The 17,869-nt window shown below is 42.4% G+C and overlaps 2 protein-coding genes across 9 annotated transcripts in view; one reads left to right on the forward strand and one right to left on the reverse strand.

The window, feature by feature from the left end:
• The window catches only part of ALG14 (ALG14 UDP-N-acetylglucosaminyltransferase subunit), a 126,290-nt gene extending 120,772 nt beyond the window's left edge, over positions 1-5,518 (reverse strand). For all 6 annotated transcript variants that reach the window (XR_009596980.1, XM_042251219.2, XM_060400931.1 and 3 more), the window contains exon 1: positions 5,285-5,518. Coding sequence is in view for 5 of the 6 variants with exons in the window: in XM_042251219.2 (XP_042107153.1) it covers positions 5,285-5,423 (139 nt within the window). In the remaining variant the exon portion in view is untranslated. The remainder of the gene's footprint in view (positions 1-5,284) is intronic.
• A 69-nt stretch (positions 5,519-5,587) lies between these two features.
• Positions 5,588-17,869, forward strand: part of TLCD4 (TLC domain containing 4) — a 115,527-nt gene continuing 103,245 nt past the window's right edge. Inside the window, exons 1-2 of one of the 3 annotated variants that reach the window (XM_060400907.1) lie at positions 5,588-5,898; positions 6,400-8,063. The gene's annotated coding sequence lies outside the window, so the exon portion shown is untranslated. Of the gene's footprint in view, positions 8,064-17,869 lie in introns of all 3 variants that reach the window. The other 2 variants (XM_042251199.2, XM_060400906.1) reach the window with 2 other exon arrangements.

Here is a 17,869-nt window from a genome sequence, read left to right on the forward strand (position 1 = left end):
GAACTTCTTAAGAATGAGCCCTATCATATCTATTTAATTGCACAATCCCTTGGCCTCAGCCAGGTTGATGTCTTTAACATTCTCTGTGTTCATCTTATTTGTTACCTCTTCTTTGCTTCTGGTCATGCTACAAAGCTCCCCCTGCTACAAAGCTCCCCCTGTTGTAAGAAAGCTTTCAATAGTGATACAAACAAACAAGTAGGATAATCAAACAAATTAAGTATGTGTTTTCTCGAAGCACATGTATTTTCTTATAGTAGAAACAGAAAGATTACTCCCTAGATCTCAGAAGGAATTAGATATAGAAATAGTCAGTACAGAGTAAATATAATGGGAATTAGAATCATACTGTAACTCAATAACTTGTCACCCATTTCTTTCTGTGAAAGTGAATGAAAGTGTTAGCTGCTCAGTCCTGTTCAACTCTTTGTGACCCCATGGACTGTAGCCCACCAGGCACCTCTGTCCATAACTTGTCACCCATCTTCTTATGCAAGTAATTCACACATCTCATACTCATCTTAGAATTTTTGTTTTTAACTTTGCAAAAGTGTGGTAGTTTGCAAAGTAGGTACTTATTTTCACAGCTGGGACAATTAAGGATAAAACCTAATATACATAACATCTTCCACTGTAGTTAAGACTTCATTTTACCTGCTTTCATGGTCTTTTTTCCTTTAAAGGAAACCTTCACTGAATACATTCTTTGAAAATTTAACCTTGTTACTGAATCAGGTCATTAAAATGATGGGCTTTGTCTTCCATTTCACTCTTTCATTAAGATTTATTCTTTGGGAATGAAATCCTCTCAGTTCTATCTTAAGATGTACCCAGAATGCAATCACCCCTAACTTCCTTTGCAAGCATCCTGATCCAAACCACACCTTTCTTGCATGGATTATGACTATAGCTTCCTGGTCTATTCCCCTCACTGACCTTGTCTATTTGAGTACCCAATATAGTCTATTCTCAACACAGCCTCTAGAGTGATCCTATTAAAAAGGGTTGATCAAATTATTTATCTCTATTCAAAACCCTCCAAGAGCTCCCCTTCTCATATGGAATAAAAGACTTTTTGTAAGCTCTTGGGCCACTGCACTCATCTCACATGCTAGTAAAGTAATGCTCAAAATTCTCCAAGCCAGGCTTCAGCAATACGTGAACCGTGAACTCCCTGATGTTCAAGATGGTTTTAGAAAAGGCAGAGGAACCAGAGATCAAATTCCCAACATCCACTGGATCATGGAAAAAGCAAGAGAGTTCCAGAAAAACATCTATTTCTGCTTTATTGACTATGCCAAAGCCTTTGACTGTGTGGATCACAATCAACTGTGGAAAATTCTGAGAGAGATGGGAATACCAGACCACTTGACCTGCCTCTTGAGAAATCTGTATGCAGGTCAGGAAGCAACATTTCGAACTGGACATGGAACAACAGACTGGTTCCAAATAGGAAAAGGAGTACGTCAAGGCTGTATATTGTCACCCTGCTTATTTGACTTATATGCAGAGTACATCGTGAGAAACGCGGGGCTGGAGGAAGCACAAGCTGGAATCAAGACTGCCGGGAGAAATATCCATAACCTCAGATATGCAGATGACACCACCCTTATGGCAGAAAGTGAAGAGGAGCTAAAAAGCCTCTTGATGAAAGTGAAAGAGGAGAGTGAAAAGTTGGCTTAAAGCTCAACATTCAGAAAACAAAGATCATGGCATCTGGTCCCATCACTTCATGGGAAATAGATGGGGAAACAGCGGAAACAGTGTCAGACTTTATTTTTGGGGGCTCCAAAATCACTGCAGATGGTGACTGGAGCCATGAAATTAAAAGACGCTTACTCCTTGGAAGAAAAGTTATGACCAACTTAGATAGTATATTCAAAAGCAGAGACATTACTTTGCCAACTAAGGTCTGTCTAGTCAAGGCCATGGTTTTCCTGTGGTCATGTATGGATGTGAGAGTTGGACTGTGAAGAAGGCTGAGCGCCGAAGAATTGATGCTTTTGAACTGTGGTGTTGGAGAAGACTCTTGAGAGTCCCTTGGACTGCAAGGAGATCCAGCCAGTCCATTCTGAAGGAGATCAGCCCTGGGATTTCTTTGAAAGGAATGATGCTGAAGCTGAAACTCCAGTACTTTGGCCACCTCATGCGAAGAGTTGACTCATTGGAAAAGACTCTGATGCTGGGAGGGATTGGGGGCAGGAGGAGAAGAGGATGACCAAGGATGAGATGGCTGCATGGCATTGCTGACTCGATGGACATGAGTCTGAGTGAGCTCCTGAAGCTGGTGATGGACAGGGAGGCCTGGTGTGCTGCGATTCACGGGGTCGCAGAGTCGGACACGGCTGAGCGACTGGGCTAGGATGGGCTGGGCCTCATCTGCTTCTACCCCACCTTATGCAGTGTACTCCAGCCACTCTGGCCTCCTTGCTGTTGGGTATCTGTCATCTCGCTAAGGAGGCTTTCTCTGACAATTCTATCTAAAATGCAACTTCCTTTCTCTACTTCATAGTATTTATTGCCTATAACTAACTATACAGTCTATTCACTTTTTCTGTTTTGGTTTCCCCCACCCTAGTCCCAGTAGACAGTAAACACCATGATAGCAAGGGCTTTTATTTTGTTACTGCTATACCTCCAATGACAGACAATTTAATATTACATCTGAAATTGTCTAAGCAGGTCACATGTCTTTGAAACATAGTATTTCAAAGACAAATAATAATTTTGATTGGTATTCTTTAAACAAGTGATACATTATGGTAAGATTAAGCATTTTTTCATATTCAGGATAGACAAGGAAAATGCCTTCCCATCCTAAATTTTGGACATGAACTATTAAATTATTTATCTAACTACAAATCTTTCTCTGGTTTGGATGACTTTTGGAGGTCCTTGACTCTTCATACCCTCAATGGTTCGAATGACAGAGGGCACCGCCTGCCTGACAAATTCTCAATTTTAGTTTTGGTTCCCAGTCTGCCAAATCTCATGATGTTAAGTGAATGGCTCGAACATCCATTCTTCCATCTATCTGCTCAAGCCAGAAACCCAGACATCACTCTTGAGCCCACCTTCCCATCACCCTCCACTTCCAATCCACAATTCTAGTGATTTTTATCTCCCAAATCTCACTTAAATGTATATACTTTTCTCCATCCCCTCACTCATCAACCCCAGTCAGGCTGTCACCTGTCACCTGAAATATTCAAAAGGCTACTACTTGTCTCCCTACCTCAGTCTTTGTCAAGACATTCTCGTGATAATGCAGGCTGAATGATCTTTGTGAAAGCTCAGATTCAACTGGGTCACTCTCCATTTAAAATTCTTTAAAAGATTCCTTTGCTACTAGGACTATCAAAAGTCATCACTTATTAAATGCATTACTATCTGCCAAGCACTTTGCTAAGCACTTTACCACCACATTTACTCTCTCATCCTAACTCAAATTTTTCAAAGTAGAAATAGAAGGTTCAATGAGGTTAACTAATTTGCCCAAGATCACCAAATTATTAAGTGGCAGAGATGTCATTGGAGAAGGCAATGGCACCCCACTCCAGTACTCTTGCCTGGAAAATCCCATGGACGGAGGAGCCTGATGGGCTGCAGTCCATGGGGTGGCCAAGAGTCGGACATGACTGAGCGACTTCACTTTCACTTTTTACTTTCATGCATTGGAGAAGGAAATGGCAACCCACTCCAGCGTTCTTGCCTGGAGAATCCTAGGGACGGTGGAGCCTGGTGGGCTGTTGTCTATGGGGTCACAGAGAGTCAGACATGACTGAAGTGACTTAGCAGCAATAGCAGCAGAGATGTCATTTAACTCCAGTATTATGTTAATTTAGAGGTAAGTGATCCTAATGACTACATGGTAGAATGCAGTGGAGTAGTGTCCCTTGCTCTATGTGTGTGTGTTTGGGGGGTGTTAAAATACCCTCTCCAATCATTACCTCCCCACATCCAACTCACTGCAGGAGTGCTCTCTCACGTCTGGCCTTCCAAGTGCCATGGCTTTCTTTACACACCTTTCCAGACCTCAAAGACCCAGCTCCCCCTTGTCTGGCTAATTCTTAGTCATCTTTCAAGTATCCCTTTAGACATCACTTCTTCCAGGAAGCCTCCTGCCTCAGGTTCAGATAAAGTGATGCCCAGTGTGAACTTACATAGCAGTTTCTACTTCCCAGGTTACAGCACTTTTCTCATTGCAGTAAGGATCCATTCTGTTTTTTGTTTTCTGTTAGTTTTTCTATATTCTCCATTTCATTCACAGCTGTTCCCTCACACCTTTCGGTGCTTGGTACATAGTCAGCACTCCATGACAAGTAGTGTTAATCAGGTTTGTTATTTTCAGGGCTTAGTTTATTGCCTGCCCTCTCTCCCATGGCTCAAAACACATTAAGGGAATAAAGTAATGAATTACACGTGAACATAGGTTTGGAACACGTGCTAATACTATAAATATTAATCTTTCTGGATGCAATCTTCTGGCATTTCTGTATGTACATAGTGTGGGTGTGTATGGCTCTCAGAACTGTCCATTTAAAGTTGTAAGCGCCTACAGAGCTGGCCGAATCCGTTTAGATTGCATTATCTGACTGTACAGATTGTTGTTCATTCCCTGACACAATATCCTGAGGTGTGTATTGTTCTCCTGTTGGTAGGTAATTGCTTCTACACTCGCAGATTTTGTATATCTGTTCAGTTCAGTTCAGTTGCTCAGTCGTGTTCGACTCTGCGACCCCATGAATCGCAGCACGCCAGGCCTCCCTGTCCATGACCAATTCCCGGAGTTCACTGAGTCTTTTCCAATGAGTCAACTCTTCCCGTGAGGTGGCCAAAATACTGGAGTTTGTATATGTATACTTATAAATGCGACGATTCGGTTTGTCTTGTTTTTCATGCAGCAACTGTGATTCCTAAATCCCAAATGTCTAGATTAATAATGCAAAACAATATTTTTCAGGGAAATTCCATGTTGCATCAACAGGCTTCTGTGTCATCTTTGGTAACTGATACTTACTTTGTTAGAAAAATATACGCTACAGAAAAGCTTATTATAGATAAGTGTAAATTATGCATTTGTCAATAAACGCGCGGCTTGAGGCACTTTGACAACAAACCAGCGTTTTGCCCAGGTTGGGCTGACTTGAGCCAATCACGCAAACTACAAATCTCAGCATTCAAAGCTGCAAAAAGTCATACTGGCGCTGCGAAGAGCGCCGCGGTGGACTCTGGGTTTTGTAGTTCCCGACCCTAGTCCGCCAGTCACGGCCCGTATACTCACCAGATCCAGCCACCACCAAGAGGCTGAGAGACCGCCGAGGCACAGGAGCGCGAGGACTCAGGACTACCCACAGCCGCACTGCCAGCAGCAGCAAGGCCAGGGCTCCTGCAGCCGCCACGAGGATAAGGGCACCACCCATTCAAAGAAAATACGCATGCGTGCTATCCCGGTGCCGGCCGAGGAGCGGTCAGAGTTCAAAACTACGGGCTCTCCGGAGACTCAAATTCGAAGAGTGGGCGTCTTGGTGGGTGTGGCTTGCTTGAGGTGGGAGGAGTTCAAGGCCAGAGGCGGAAGCCCGGGCTCAGACCGCTCCGCTGGCTTCCGGCGGGGTGGTGGGGGGCGGGTTTCTGCTAACAAATAGCCAGTGCATAAACTGAAATTCACGGATTAACACCCTGGAGAAGTTTGGTTGCAGCGCATGAGACTGACACGCTACCTGTGCGCTCTAAAGAACCCCGGAGCGCCCAAGTTAGCAGGTGTTCCAGCTTTACCAACTTTGTGACTTCCACCTGAGGCCAATGGCATACATCGCCGTTTTTTTTTTTTATGAAACGCCGAGAGAAATGTTTCTGTTGCACATGCGCAGCTACTACTGAAAGTGTTTGCAGTTAAAGGTACCTTGGTACAGAAAGTTGAATTTAGGGCCTTCGTATTTCTCCTCTTTCCCAACGCTCAGACTTTTTACTTTTCTAGACGTTTTCACACATCTCGAACAGTGTGACCAGAGTAGGTGATCACCTCAGGTTACACCGTGATCCTGAGAGGAGTGGATGCTCAGGGGCTCAAGGTGGCGGGCTAGAGATGGCATCGTCCTATTCAGTTAATTTTACCATAAAGGCAACACCTCCCCTATCTCAATTTTGCTTAATTTTGTGTTTACTTAATTCCCATTACAGCAATATAAAAATACTGGGAGAAACCCCTTCATCCCATGGGTAATTTGTCTTCAGTTCCCCGTGGACTTGTAGGTTAGATAGGACAAGTGTACAGAGGAGTAAACAAGTCCAGAAAGGTTAAACAGCTTGCTCAAGTGAGATAGTGGCAGGTTTAGATTTAGACAGTGGAAACCCCAGCTCCTGCTGCATAGGAGTTTACATTGTGTATTCCTTTGCTAGGTCTTCGCTGATTGCTCAGATGGTAAAGAATCTGCCTGCAATGCAGGAGACCTGGGTTCCTTCCCTGGATTCTGGATCAGGAAGATCCTTTGGAGAAGGAAATGGCAACCCACTCCAGTATTCTTGCCTGAAGAACTCCATGGACAGAGGAGCATGATGGGCTACAGTCCTCAGGATCACAAAGAATAGGACATGACTGAGCAACATTTTCACACATTCCTTTGCTAAATTCAAACTTGCTTAGGTCCTAGAACAGTGTTTTTAAAAATGTGACGCCTAGGGTACAGTAGGGAGCTACTGAAACAGAATCTCCAGGGGAGAGGCCTAAGATCAACTCATCTAACCAATCCGTCTATTTCTATCAGCAGGCAAGTTTGGGAAGTATTTAGGAACTCTGTGGCATCATTTTTTGGCTAATGGACCTTGCAGCACTTCCTGTAGTCTATCAAATCCTCTTAACGCTGTATCCTCACAATAAGGTCATAAGGTGGATATTATTTTTGCACTTTACGGATAAAGAAAAGGATTCTATAAAAGTTAAATTGCTTAAGATTACTTAGCTGGTAGTGGTGGTGAAGTTTTATAATTGTGGGTTTGGAAGTCAGTGCCTGTCAGATTTTGATGGCATCAGAATCCCCTGGGCTTACAAATACATAGATGAAAGTCCAGAGGTAGAGCCTCTGGCTCAGTATGAACAACAGCTTAAGACCATTACAAAGGATCTAGTTTTCTTTCATCTGCCCGCTCTGCCATTCCCAGCAATGGCTTCAGCTTAACACTGTTTCCCCTCCTACTTAAAAGCAGGTATTTAGTGGTCTCAGAAATTATATCTGGTCTCCAGATTTCAAGAGGTTATCTTGTTATCAGGCCCTTGTTTGTTAGTTTGTTTAAGAGGGAGGAAACCTTTTCCAGAACCTCTCACAGAAGACTTTCACTATCTGGCCTTGTTTATATCACCTGCCTACTCATCAAAGGAATGAGACCACAAAGCTGGCTGGGGTAGGATGGAGGATGACATACAACTCACCTGTTGTATCTGGCTGTTTGGTGTAGGGTGGGTGCTGAACAAAATGGACATTCTCTTGGAGAGGAGGAAGTTGGAGGAGGGTGGAGGAGAGAGAATTGTTGGGTAGGCAAATAATAGTGTTTGGATTGCTGCGGAGATCGTATGTCTGAGGTGGTGCTGTAAACTGACACAGGCAATGCAGATGTTGGACATATTGATAATGTCTAGAACCCAAGCCCCAGGAGATACCCCTGCATTCCCTGCTACCCGTCTCCTCACTACTGGAATTACCTGTACGAAAAATCAGCTTGGCCACACTTAGTTGCAGGTGGGATGAATAGAGGGTAATCAAGCGTTTTAGTGACTACCAATAAATGCCTAGAATCAAAGAAGGTGGAGTAGTAGACATTGTTTGGAGTTATTGGTTATTTTGAATTAAGGCTGACAAGGAAGTTGAGGACACAGGGAGGAGCTGAGTGGCAGGCAGGGACAGAAACCAAGTTGGGAACTCCCAAACACAATAAATGTCTGCTGTGTGAGCTGAGTCCTGTGGGCTTGACAGGCATGGAATATAATTAAGAGGTCAAGAAACTATACTGGATTAATCAGAAAAGGCTGGACTGACCAGGAAGGAGCAACAAAAATTTCTTTTGGGGAGGTAAGCTGCACTGACAATGCAGATAAATGCACAGAGGTAAAGTGTATGAAAGTGTGAAAATGTATTAGTAATTGATAAACTGAATAATAATATTGAGCCGTAATCAATCCTAAGTAAAGTCTGCCTGGAAGTGATTTTTATTATCTTCTTAAATCTGTTTTCTAAAATTTCTCTAACAAGTATTATTCATGAATATTTTTAAAAGTAAGATTATTTTGCACTATTAAATAGCCTTGTACTTATTAATTTTTTTCAACATATTTGATGCACACATGCTGTGTGCTAGGTTTCGGTGCAGGGGATCGTGTATGAGAAGGACACTGATCCAGACAAAAACCTTAGACAAGGAAGATGACAGTGGGAGGCAGAAGAGGGTAGATTTGACATATATTTTATGGATAGAGTCAGTAAGACTCATTGATGGATTAGATATTGGGAATCAAGGTGACTGCTAGATGTTTGGCTTGAAAACTGGTTGGATGGTGTCATGCCAGGACTAGACAGGAGGAGAAACAAGCTTTTGTGGGTAAAGAAAGGGGAGGAGGGGATGACAGTGAAGTGTTCTGTTCTGGATGTTAGTTTGAATAGCCTGTTAAACATTCTAGTGGTTGTGTCAGTTAGGCACTTTACGTATAAATCTGAAGTCTGGGTTAGAGCTAGAGGTATAAATTTCAAATTCAACATATAGATGGTGTTTAAAGCCGTGGGACTAGCTGGGTGAGATCACCTAGGGAAGGAATTTGGGTCAGTCAGGTCCAACAGAAGTTTCTGCAGTGACGGAAATGTTTTGTGTCCATGTTGTCCACCAGCCACACTTGCCTACTGAGCCCTTGAGATGTGGCTAGTGTGATGGAGGAACTGAACTTTTATTTCATTTCAGTTATTTTAAACTTAAATAGATACATTGACATTAGCCAATGGCTAATATATTAGACAGCTCAGAGTAGAGAAGAGTCTGGGGTCATTAATATTTAGAAATCCAGTTAAGGAGATTGCGCCAGCAAAGAAGAAAGATGGAGAAGGATAAGCCAGGGAGCCAGGAAGGAAAATCAGGAAAAATGGTGTCCACAAAAACCACAGGAGGAAAATGACTCAAGAATAGGAGCCCAGTTAGCTGCAGATAGATCACATCAAGTGACTTGGGAACAAATTAGTCACTGGCAGTCTAAACAGGAGCAGCATTTCCGTGGAATGGTGGTAGTGGAAGGCAGATAGAAATGGGCAGAGGAGAGACTGGGAGATGCAGAGAAGCAGCATCTGTACATAGTTGTTTCAGGTTTGCCTTTGAAGAGGAACGGATGAATTGGATGGGAAATGGAGGAGAATTTGTAGTCAAGGAAACATTAAAAAATTAATTTATTGATTTTAATTGGAGGCCAGTTACTTTACAATATTGTGGTGGTTTTTGCCACACGTTGACATGAATCAGCCATGGGTGTACATGTGTCCCCCATCCTGAACTCCCCACCCATCTCCCTCCCCATCCCATCCCTCTGGGTTGTCCCACTGCCCTGGCTTTAAGTGCCCTGTTTCATGCATTGAACTTGGACTGGTCATCTATTTCACATATTGTAATATACATGTTTCAGTGCTATTCTCTCAGATCATCCCACCCTCGCCTTCTCCCACAGAGTCCAAAAGTTTGTTCTTTATATCTGTGTCTCTTTTGCTGTCTCATGTATAGGGTCGTCATTACCATCTTTCTAAATTCCTAATATAAGGAAAATATTTTTTAAGATGGGAGTTAATTGTCATATTCAGTTCAGTTCAGTCACTCAGTTGTGTCTGACTCTTTGCAACCCCATGGACTGCAGCACGCCAGGCTTCCGTGTCCATCACCAACTCCGTTTGATGTTAAAAATGATCCAGTAGAGGCAAATTGATGCAGGAAAGAAAGGGAATGAGAATAGGAACACATTTATTTATTTTAATTAATTATTTATTTTTATTTTTGTTTCCATTGGGTCTTCATTGCTGTGCATGCGTTTTCTCTGGTGGCGGGAAGTGGGGGCTACTCTTTAGTTGTGGTAGGCAGACTTCTCATTGCAGTGGCTTCTCTTGTTGCAGAGCACAAGCTTTAGGGCACGCGGGCTTCAGTAGTTGCGGCTCTCGGGTTCTAGAGTGTGTTCTCAGCAGCTGTGGCTCACGGGCCTAGCTGCCTTGTGGTATGTGGAATTTTCCCGGATCAGGGATTGAACCTATGTCGCCTGCATTGTCAGGCAGATTCCCAACCACTGGACTACCAGGGAAGTCCTGTAATGCATTTATTTTAAAGATGAAAAGGGTTGAAATCTTGAGGACAAAGGGAGTGGTTGGGCTTTGGTAGGAGGGACCCTTATTCCATGGTTACAGGATGGAGGGCAGGGATGTGGATGCAGTACTGGGAGGTTTGTAGAATTGGTGGTGAATAGAGAAGGGTGTGGAGACGTGGGTGCAGAAGAGTATGAGGAGCTCAAGAAGAAAGAATGGATGAATTAAGCATCTAGAAGAGTAATTGGCATACTTACCAGGATCAGCCTAGGATTTCTGAGTGGATTGGGATACCCATTTGTAGCTTGAGATAGCAAATATAGAGAAAAACCAGTTGGCATGATTTTATGTCTCCCCCCTTTTTCGCCCCCGCTGGAAAAGGTGAACAGTTGGCTTTAACCAGAGTTAAATTTTTGACGGGTGAATACATTAGAGAGGTTCTTTTCAAGGGAGTGAGTTCCATGGAGTTTTCTCTGGATACAGTGGAAAGTGAAGACGGGGGGTGGAGGTGGGACTGTGGATGAATCATGGAAGAGTATAAAGTCAGTGGATTGGAGGCCTAAAAATTGTTTAAAAATTGCAATGAAAAGAGTCAGCGAACTTTAGAGATAAGAGGTGGTGGTCAGCAAATGAGATGCTTGAAGCCAATATTGTTATTGTTGGTGGTAGTAGTTAGGGTGTGACAGTATGAATGTATGAAAAAGATCACGGGGTGAGGATGCACACCCAAATGGTTGCTGAGGTCACTAAGGGGTGGAGAGGAAGAAAATGAGCTAGGAGTTCACGTCGTCAAAGAGTAAGAGGTTGGAAGATGATAGCAACCAAAAAGAGCATTTTTTAAAAAGGGGTATTTATTTATTTGGCTGCACTGGATCTTAGTTGCAGCACTCAAGAAGGGTCTTCTATTTTTGTTGCCACATGTGGGATATAGTTCCCTGACCAGGGATAGAACCTGGGACCTCTGCATTGGGAGTACAGAGTCTTAGCCATTGAGCTACCAGAGAAGTCCCCCCCTCCCCCACCAAAAGCATTGGTTTTAAGCTAGATATGTTCCATCTGTTCCTCCAGATCCACATTTCTCCATCACGCTCAGTGCCATGGGAGCTCAAACCTAGATTAAACCAAGTGGGTTTTTTTGCCCTCTGGTTCTGGTTGGGTTTGGCCAATGGGGATCCTCAGAAGATTGGATGGAGGGAGGCTGTGTCCCTGAACTCAAGATCTCTGCTCTTCAACGTGGCTTTGGCTACACATCTCTCTCCTTCTGGGTGCCAGCGTTCCCTTTCCTTGTTCATCAGGCCTAGGAATGATGATAGTTCCACTGATACTAACCTGAGTCGCTGCATGACCTCTTGTGCCTTCCTTACCTCATTCACATCTTTGTAAATATGTTGACCTTTAAACAGCACAGGTTTGAACTGTGGCAATCCGCTTATATATGGAGCTTTTTCAGTAATAAGCACTTCTGTACTTGTGAACTGAAGGTGGTTGAAATTATGGATGCAGGAAACACAGATATGAAGGAATCATGGATATGGAGGGCTGACTATAAATTATACTAGAATTTTCCACTGTACAGAGTGAAAACTCTAACCCCCACCCTAGGGTTAGGGTTAGAGTCAACACTGCAGTCCCTTTATTAAATCATCTTCAAATTAACTGCATACAACTGTGCCATCTGTATGCTGTCTTTTAGGGATGCTGATACAGGGTGGTACAATGGCATGACTAGAACTTCAAAGGAGCTGGATTTTTTGAAAGAAGAAGGAGAAATGGTTTGGAAGCAGTGACAGGGGTCCAGAGGAGTACTTTCTCCACCTCTTGTAAGGATATGAGAATCAGACATCCTCTGTTTGAGAGACATATTGAAGAAATGTGAGAGAGCAAGTTTTCAGCTTATGCAGCAAAAGGAAGAAGACATTCAGAAAGAAGTTGAAGATTCAGGGGAAATTTGCAGTTACAAGAGGTCTAAGGTGCAGTGAAAGGGTTTGTAAGGCGGTGAGGAATGCCATTGGGGCCATTTGGGTCAGTAAATACAGCGATGAGGCTTTTGGCTCATCTGGGACACTTCTGGATTGAAGTAAAGAGGGTTGAGGACAGGCTCTCAATTCATTTCCATATAGTCTATTAGTACCTGTTACATGCTACAGTCTGTGGGCAGTGACAGCACCCCAACAGTGACTTTACAATGATCCTGGCTATATGAACTGTGTATGTCTTACCAGAGCCTCCTAGAGAAAAGTCACCTTCCCATGCTTTCATGGGCTGCCTTGAAGTGTGGGCTGCCAGGAAGCCTAGCAGCGAAGCTCTTCCCACCAGAATTTAGCAATCTTTAATCCTAATTAGGGTGGTAAAGAAGAATGAAGCTTTTCTGCAAGAGCATTATGTTTGATCTTGACAAGGTAGGATAAAGCTGGAAGGGAGTTCTTAGCCTGGGCCAGAGATAAAACTATGGCCACTAGGATGGATGGTTGTATGCTTTACCATAAAGATCTTCTGGAAAGTTGGGTCAGATAGGCGACAGAAATTGTGCCAATACAATCAAATATCTGAGTTATAGCCAAGACTCTTTTTTTGGCCAAATGTACTTAACATATAGGGCTTCCCAGGTGGCTCAGTGGTAAAGAATCCACCTGGCAAGCAGGAGACACAGGAGACATGGGTTCTATTCCTAGGTAGGGAAGATCCTCTGGAGAAGAAAATGGCAACCCACTCTAGTATTCTTGCCTGGGAAATCCCATGGACAGAGGAGCTGTCGGGGCAAAGAATTGGACATAACTGAGTGACTGCACACACACACACACATACACACACTTAGTATATATTTAAGTCACAACCTTTTCCTGGATGAAGCCACTTCCTAGTGTTCCTTGAATGCTGCCTCTTTAAGGTCACTGTTTAATCCTTAACTGGCATTTGACTGTGTGCTTAATATATGCCAAGCACTCAGATCATGAATTAACTAATTTAATGCTCACAACAACTCCATGAGGTAGGCATTATAATGACCCCCATTTTGCAAATGAAGACATTAAGGTACAGAGAGATCACATCATTTACTCTAGGTCACAAAGCCAGGAACTGGTAGTCAGAATTCAAAATATCTCACACTCTTATCTTCTACAGTATCATTAAATGTGTTTATTGTGTATTTACACCAGCTGCTGTGCTACATATTATAGAAAGCAAGATAGAAATGCAGTATTGTTTACTGTGCCTGACTTTTCATTTGTCAAATTAGAGCTCAATAGGAAGAAAAGGACTTTGAAAAGTAGCTGTTTCACATGCCAGTCAAGAATTGGTTTACTGTTAGCTTTTTCTCCAAGTATTGATACATTAAAATACGATACTAGATTAGATAGGTTGACAGACAAATGTATGCTTCTCTCTCTCTCTAGACATAAAGTGAGAGAACAAAATTAGTGTGTCTAGTCATTTCACTGTAAATTCATCTTAACACTTGATTCAATATATTTGCAGTGAAATGACTAGATATGCTATTTTTTTCCTCTCACTTTATGTCCGTTTATCTCAGCTATGCCTTTCCAGGTATGTTTATAAATCCCTGCCCTAGCCTTGTGCACCCAGAATGCCTTATCAGTTCCAAATTTAACAAGACATTAAAATCTTATTTATGAATGTATTCCAAAACTATCATGGTAAGTCCCATACCACATTATACTATTGACTAATGACAACCACAATAGAAGTAGCTCTTTTAATTTTCAAAGTTACCATATTTTCTGTTTTAGACTTATAAAGAAACAATTCCATTTTTTCGTGTAACACTGCTTGTCTTTGAAATCTGCTGAATTAATTTTCTCCTCATCCCAACCCTTCCTCCCCCTCCCAGAGCCTCTGACCAGCACCTCCATCAAATCCATCTTTTCTTCTTCATTGTATATCTACCTTTTATTCTGTCTTTCTCAATTTGTTTTCTGCTTCCAGAGAGCTTTTTGTCCTTGATTTATTATTGTTTTTCAGTCACTAAGTTGTGTGTGACTCTGTGACCCCATGGACTGTAGCATGCCAGGGTCCTCTGTCCTCTACTACCTCCTGGAGTTTGCTCTGATTCATGTCCATTGAGTTGGTGATGCTATCTAACCATTTCATCCTCTACCAGCCCCTTCTCCTTTTGCCTTCAATCTTTCCCAGCATCAGGGTCTTCTCCAGTGAGTTGGCTCTTTGCATCAGGTGGCCAAAATATTGGAGCTTCAGCAACAGTCCTTCCAATGAATATTTAGGGTTGATTTCCTTTAGGATTGACTGGTTTGATCTCCTTGACGTCCAGTGGACTTTCAAGAGTCTTACCCAGCACCACAGTTTGAAAGCAACAATTCTTTAGCACTCAGCCTTCTTTATGGACCAACTCTTACAGCTTTGCCATGGCCAAGGGGCTTGTGTAAATCAATGAAGCTATGAACCATGCTGTCTGTACAGGACTGCCCAAGACAGATGGGTCACAGTGAAGAGTTCTGACAAGATGTGGTCCACTGGAGAAGAAAATGGCAACCCACTCCAGTATTCTTGCCTGGATAACCCCATGGACAGTATGAAAGGCAAAAAGATATGAGACTAGAAGATGAGCTCTCCAGGTTGGAAGGTGTCCAGTGCTACTGGGGAAGGGCAGAGGGCAATTGGTATTAGCTCCAGAAAGAATGAAGTGGCTGGGCCAAAGCGGAATCAGTGCTTAGTTGTGGATGTGTCTGGTGGTGAAAGTAAAGTCCAATACTGTAAAGAACAATGTTGCATAGGAACCTTAGGTCTATGAATCAAGGTAAATTGGATGTGGTCAAGTAGGAGATGGCAAGATTGAACATTGACATCGTAGGAATCAGTGAAGTAAATTGGATGGGAATGGGTGAATTTAATTCAGATGACCATTATATCTACCACTGTGGGCAAGAATCTCTTAGAAGAAATGAAGTACCTCTCAGAGTCAACGAAAGAGTCTGAAATGCAGTACTTTGATGTAATCTCAAAAATGACAAAATGATCTCAGTTCATTTCCAAGGTAAACCATTCAACATCCCAGTAATCTCAGTGTATGCCCCAACCACTGATGCTGAAGAAGCTGAAGTTGACCAGTTCTATGAAGACCTGCAACACCTTCTAGAACTAACACCAAGAAAAGTTGTCCTTTTCATCATGTGGGATTGGAAAGCAAAGGTAGGAAGTAAAGAGATACCTGGAATAAAGGCAAGTTTGGCCTTGGTGTGCGAAATGAAGCAGGGTAAAGGCTAACAGTTTTGTTAAGAGAACCCGCTGGTCATAGCAGAACACCTTTTTCAACAACCCAAGAGATGAATCTACACATGAACATCACCAAATGGTCAGTATCAAAATCAGATTGATTGTCCTTGATAGAAACACACAGATTATGTTTTCATTCTTTTATCTGACTATACATTATTCCTTAACTTTATATGAAAAAACAAAATTCAGATACACAGTCATACAAGCAGTCTGCCATTTAGTAGGCATTTGTATAGCTTCTCAACTACTTCTCCAACCATCTTATGAACTTAAGTACTATTATTATCCCCCTGGACCTCCCTGGTGGCTCAGACAGTAAAGTGTCTGTCTACAATGCGGGAGACCCCGGTTCGATCCCTGGGTTGGGAAGATCCCCTGGAGAAGGAAATGGCAATCCACTCCAGGACTATTGCCTGGAAAATCCCATGGACAGAGGAGCCTGGTAGGCTACAGCCCATGGGGTTGCAAAGAGTTGGACACGACTGGGCGACTTCACTTTCACTTTGTAGGTGAGGAACTTAAGGCTCTACTGTGCTAAGTCAACACCACTGACGTTTTGATTTGACTTCCTGTGGATGTACTGTGGCCATCTAGTGGCTTCAGGAGTATAGTGATATTACTTAGGGAAAGTAATTCATGCAGAAAATACAGAGAACATGTTACATTATGAAGGAGATAAGAATGAAATTTACAGTTGTGCCTCTTAAAGGTTAGTGTTTTTTTTTCTCCCTAAAATTCTGTGTGAATAGTATTGAGTATACTTTACAACAGGGGATATATAGCTCTTGCTGTGACATGTAACATGTAACCTGGTTTCTTCTCAGCATCTCCACAGTTTATTTAATATCCTAATCATTTTTCATCTATATTAGGTACTCTATTCACTGTGAATTACTTCTCAAGTTGTTACAAACAGGCTTGACAATTTACTGAAAACCTTTTTTTAGATAGGAATCTCAGATGGCTTGGATGTTTCCCAAACGTAAGATTCCTTTCTCTACACCAGTGCTCCAGTGGGATCTTTGCTGGTTATATTTATTTTGGAGTAAGGTGGCACATTGGTAAAAGAATCTGCCTACCAGCACAGAAGAGTCAAGAGAGTCGGGTTTGATCCCTGGTTTGGGAAGATCCCCTGGTGTAGGAAGTCGCAACCCACTTCACTGTTCTTGCCTGGAATATTCCATGGACAGAGGAGCCTGGCGGGCTACAGTCCATGGGGTCACAAAGAGTCAGACACGACTAATCACACACACAAGTTAAAAAATAACTTAAATGAACCTGAGAAATTCTTAACACTCTGTAATACTTCATTAATGTTTTCCTGGAAACTGGAATGTCTGTCTTAACTTAGGGAAAAAAACAACTCTCAATTTCCCTTTCTAAAAAGGTGCTATAAATGAAACAAAACCTTTTATGGTCAATTTCCTCCAGCAATTATGCCTTTTCTCCTGAATCTTTTAACTATGGACTCTAATTGTATTTTTGCCCTTAGCCTCTAAAGCTGAAGTCTTTCCCATTAAAAAATAAAAGCACAATCAATAAAACCCTCCCTCACTGGGCCTGTCTCAGCAGAACTCCTTTAAACTACCAGTCCTGCACAGCCCAACCACACCTTCTATCCTTTTGCCAGAGTGTTTTTCCACTCCCAGTCTATTTTTAAGCAATTGGGCTATTTCATAGAACTGAAGCCTTCTGGTGTGCACAGAACAGAATTATTTTTCAGTTGTTGAAAGGCAGTCATCCTGAACATGTAGCTAGGCAGCCTGTTTTTGGTGGACTCCAAGCATATGGAGGCTGCTCTCAGCATATGGAAGAAACTTGGTCCTCCCAGAACTACAGAAGTCAGGTATTGATTTACACAGGGCTTGTCCTAGAATGACAGTGCCCTGTGCATACCAGTTACTTTCATAATCTATTCCGAGGATCAGAGAGCTCTGTTGGGTTACTACCGTTTAAGATGTACATTATGTATATGCTGGACAGCTAGAACTGTGAACCACCCTAGTCTCCAGGACCCAATATCCCAACTCAGCCTTGGAGACTGGTTCTTATCTTAGTCCGCATGCTAGTGGAACTACTCATAACTATGTTACAGACTACTCCATACTGTCTAGTGTTTTTTTTTTTTTTTCCTTAATTCACTGAAATCTAGCTTCTGCTGTAATTATTCTCTAGTAACTACTGGATTTTCAAACCCAAAGAACATTTCCTTTCCTGATTTTTTTTTTTTTTGTCTTCATTCAGGCCATTGAATTTTTTTCTCTCATTGACTTCCACGACTCCATTTTCTCCTTCCTACTCTC

The sequence above is a fragment of the Ovis aries genome, chromosome 1 (genome assembly GCF_016772045.2).
Source record: "Ovis aries strain OAR_USU_Benz2616 breed Rambouillet chromosome 1, ARS-UI_Ramb_v3.0, whole genome shotgun sequence".
Taxonomy (NCBI): domain Eukaryota; kingdom Metazoa; phylum Chordata; class Mammalia; order Artiodactyla; family Bovidae; genus Ovis; species Ovis aries.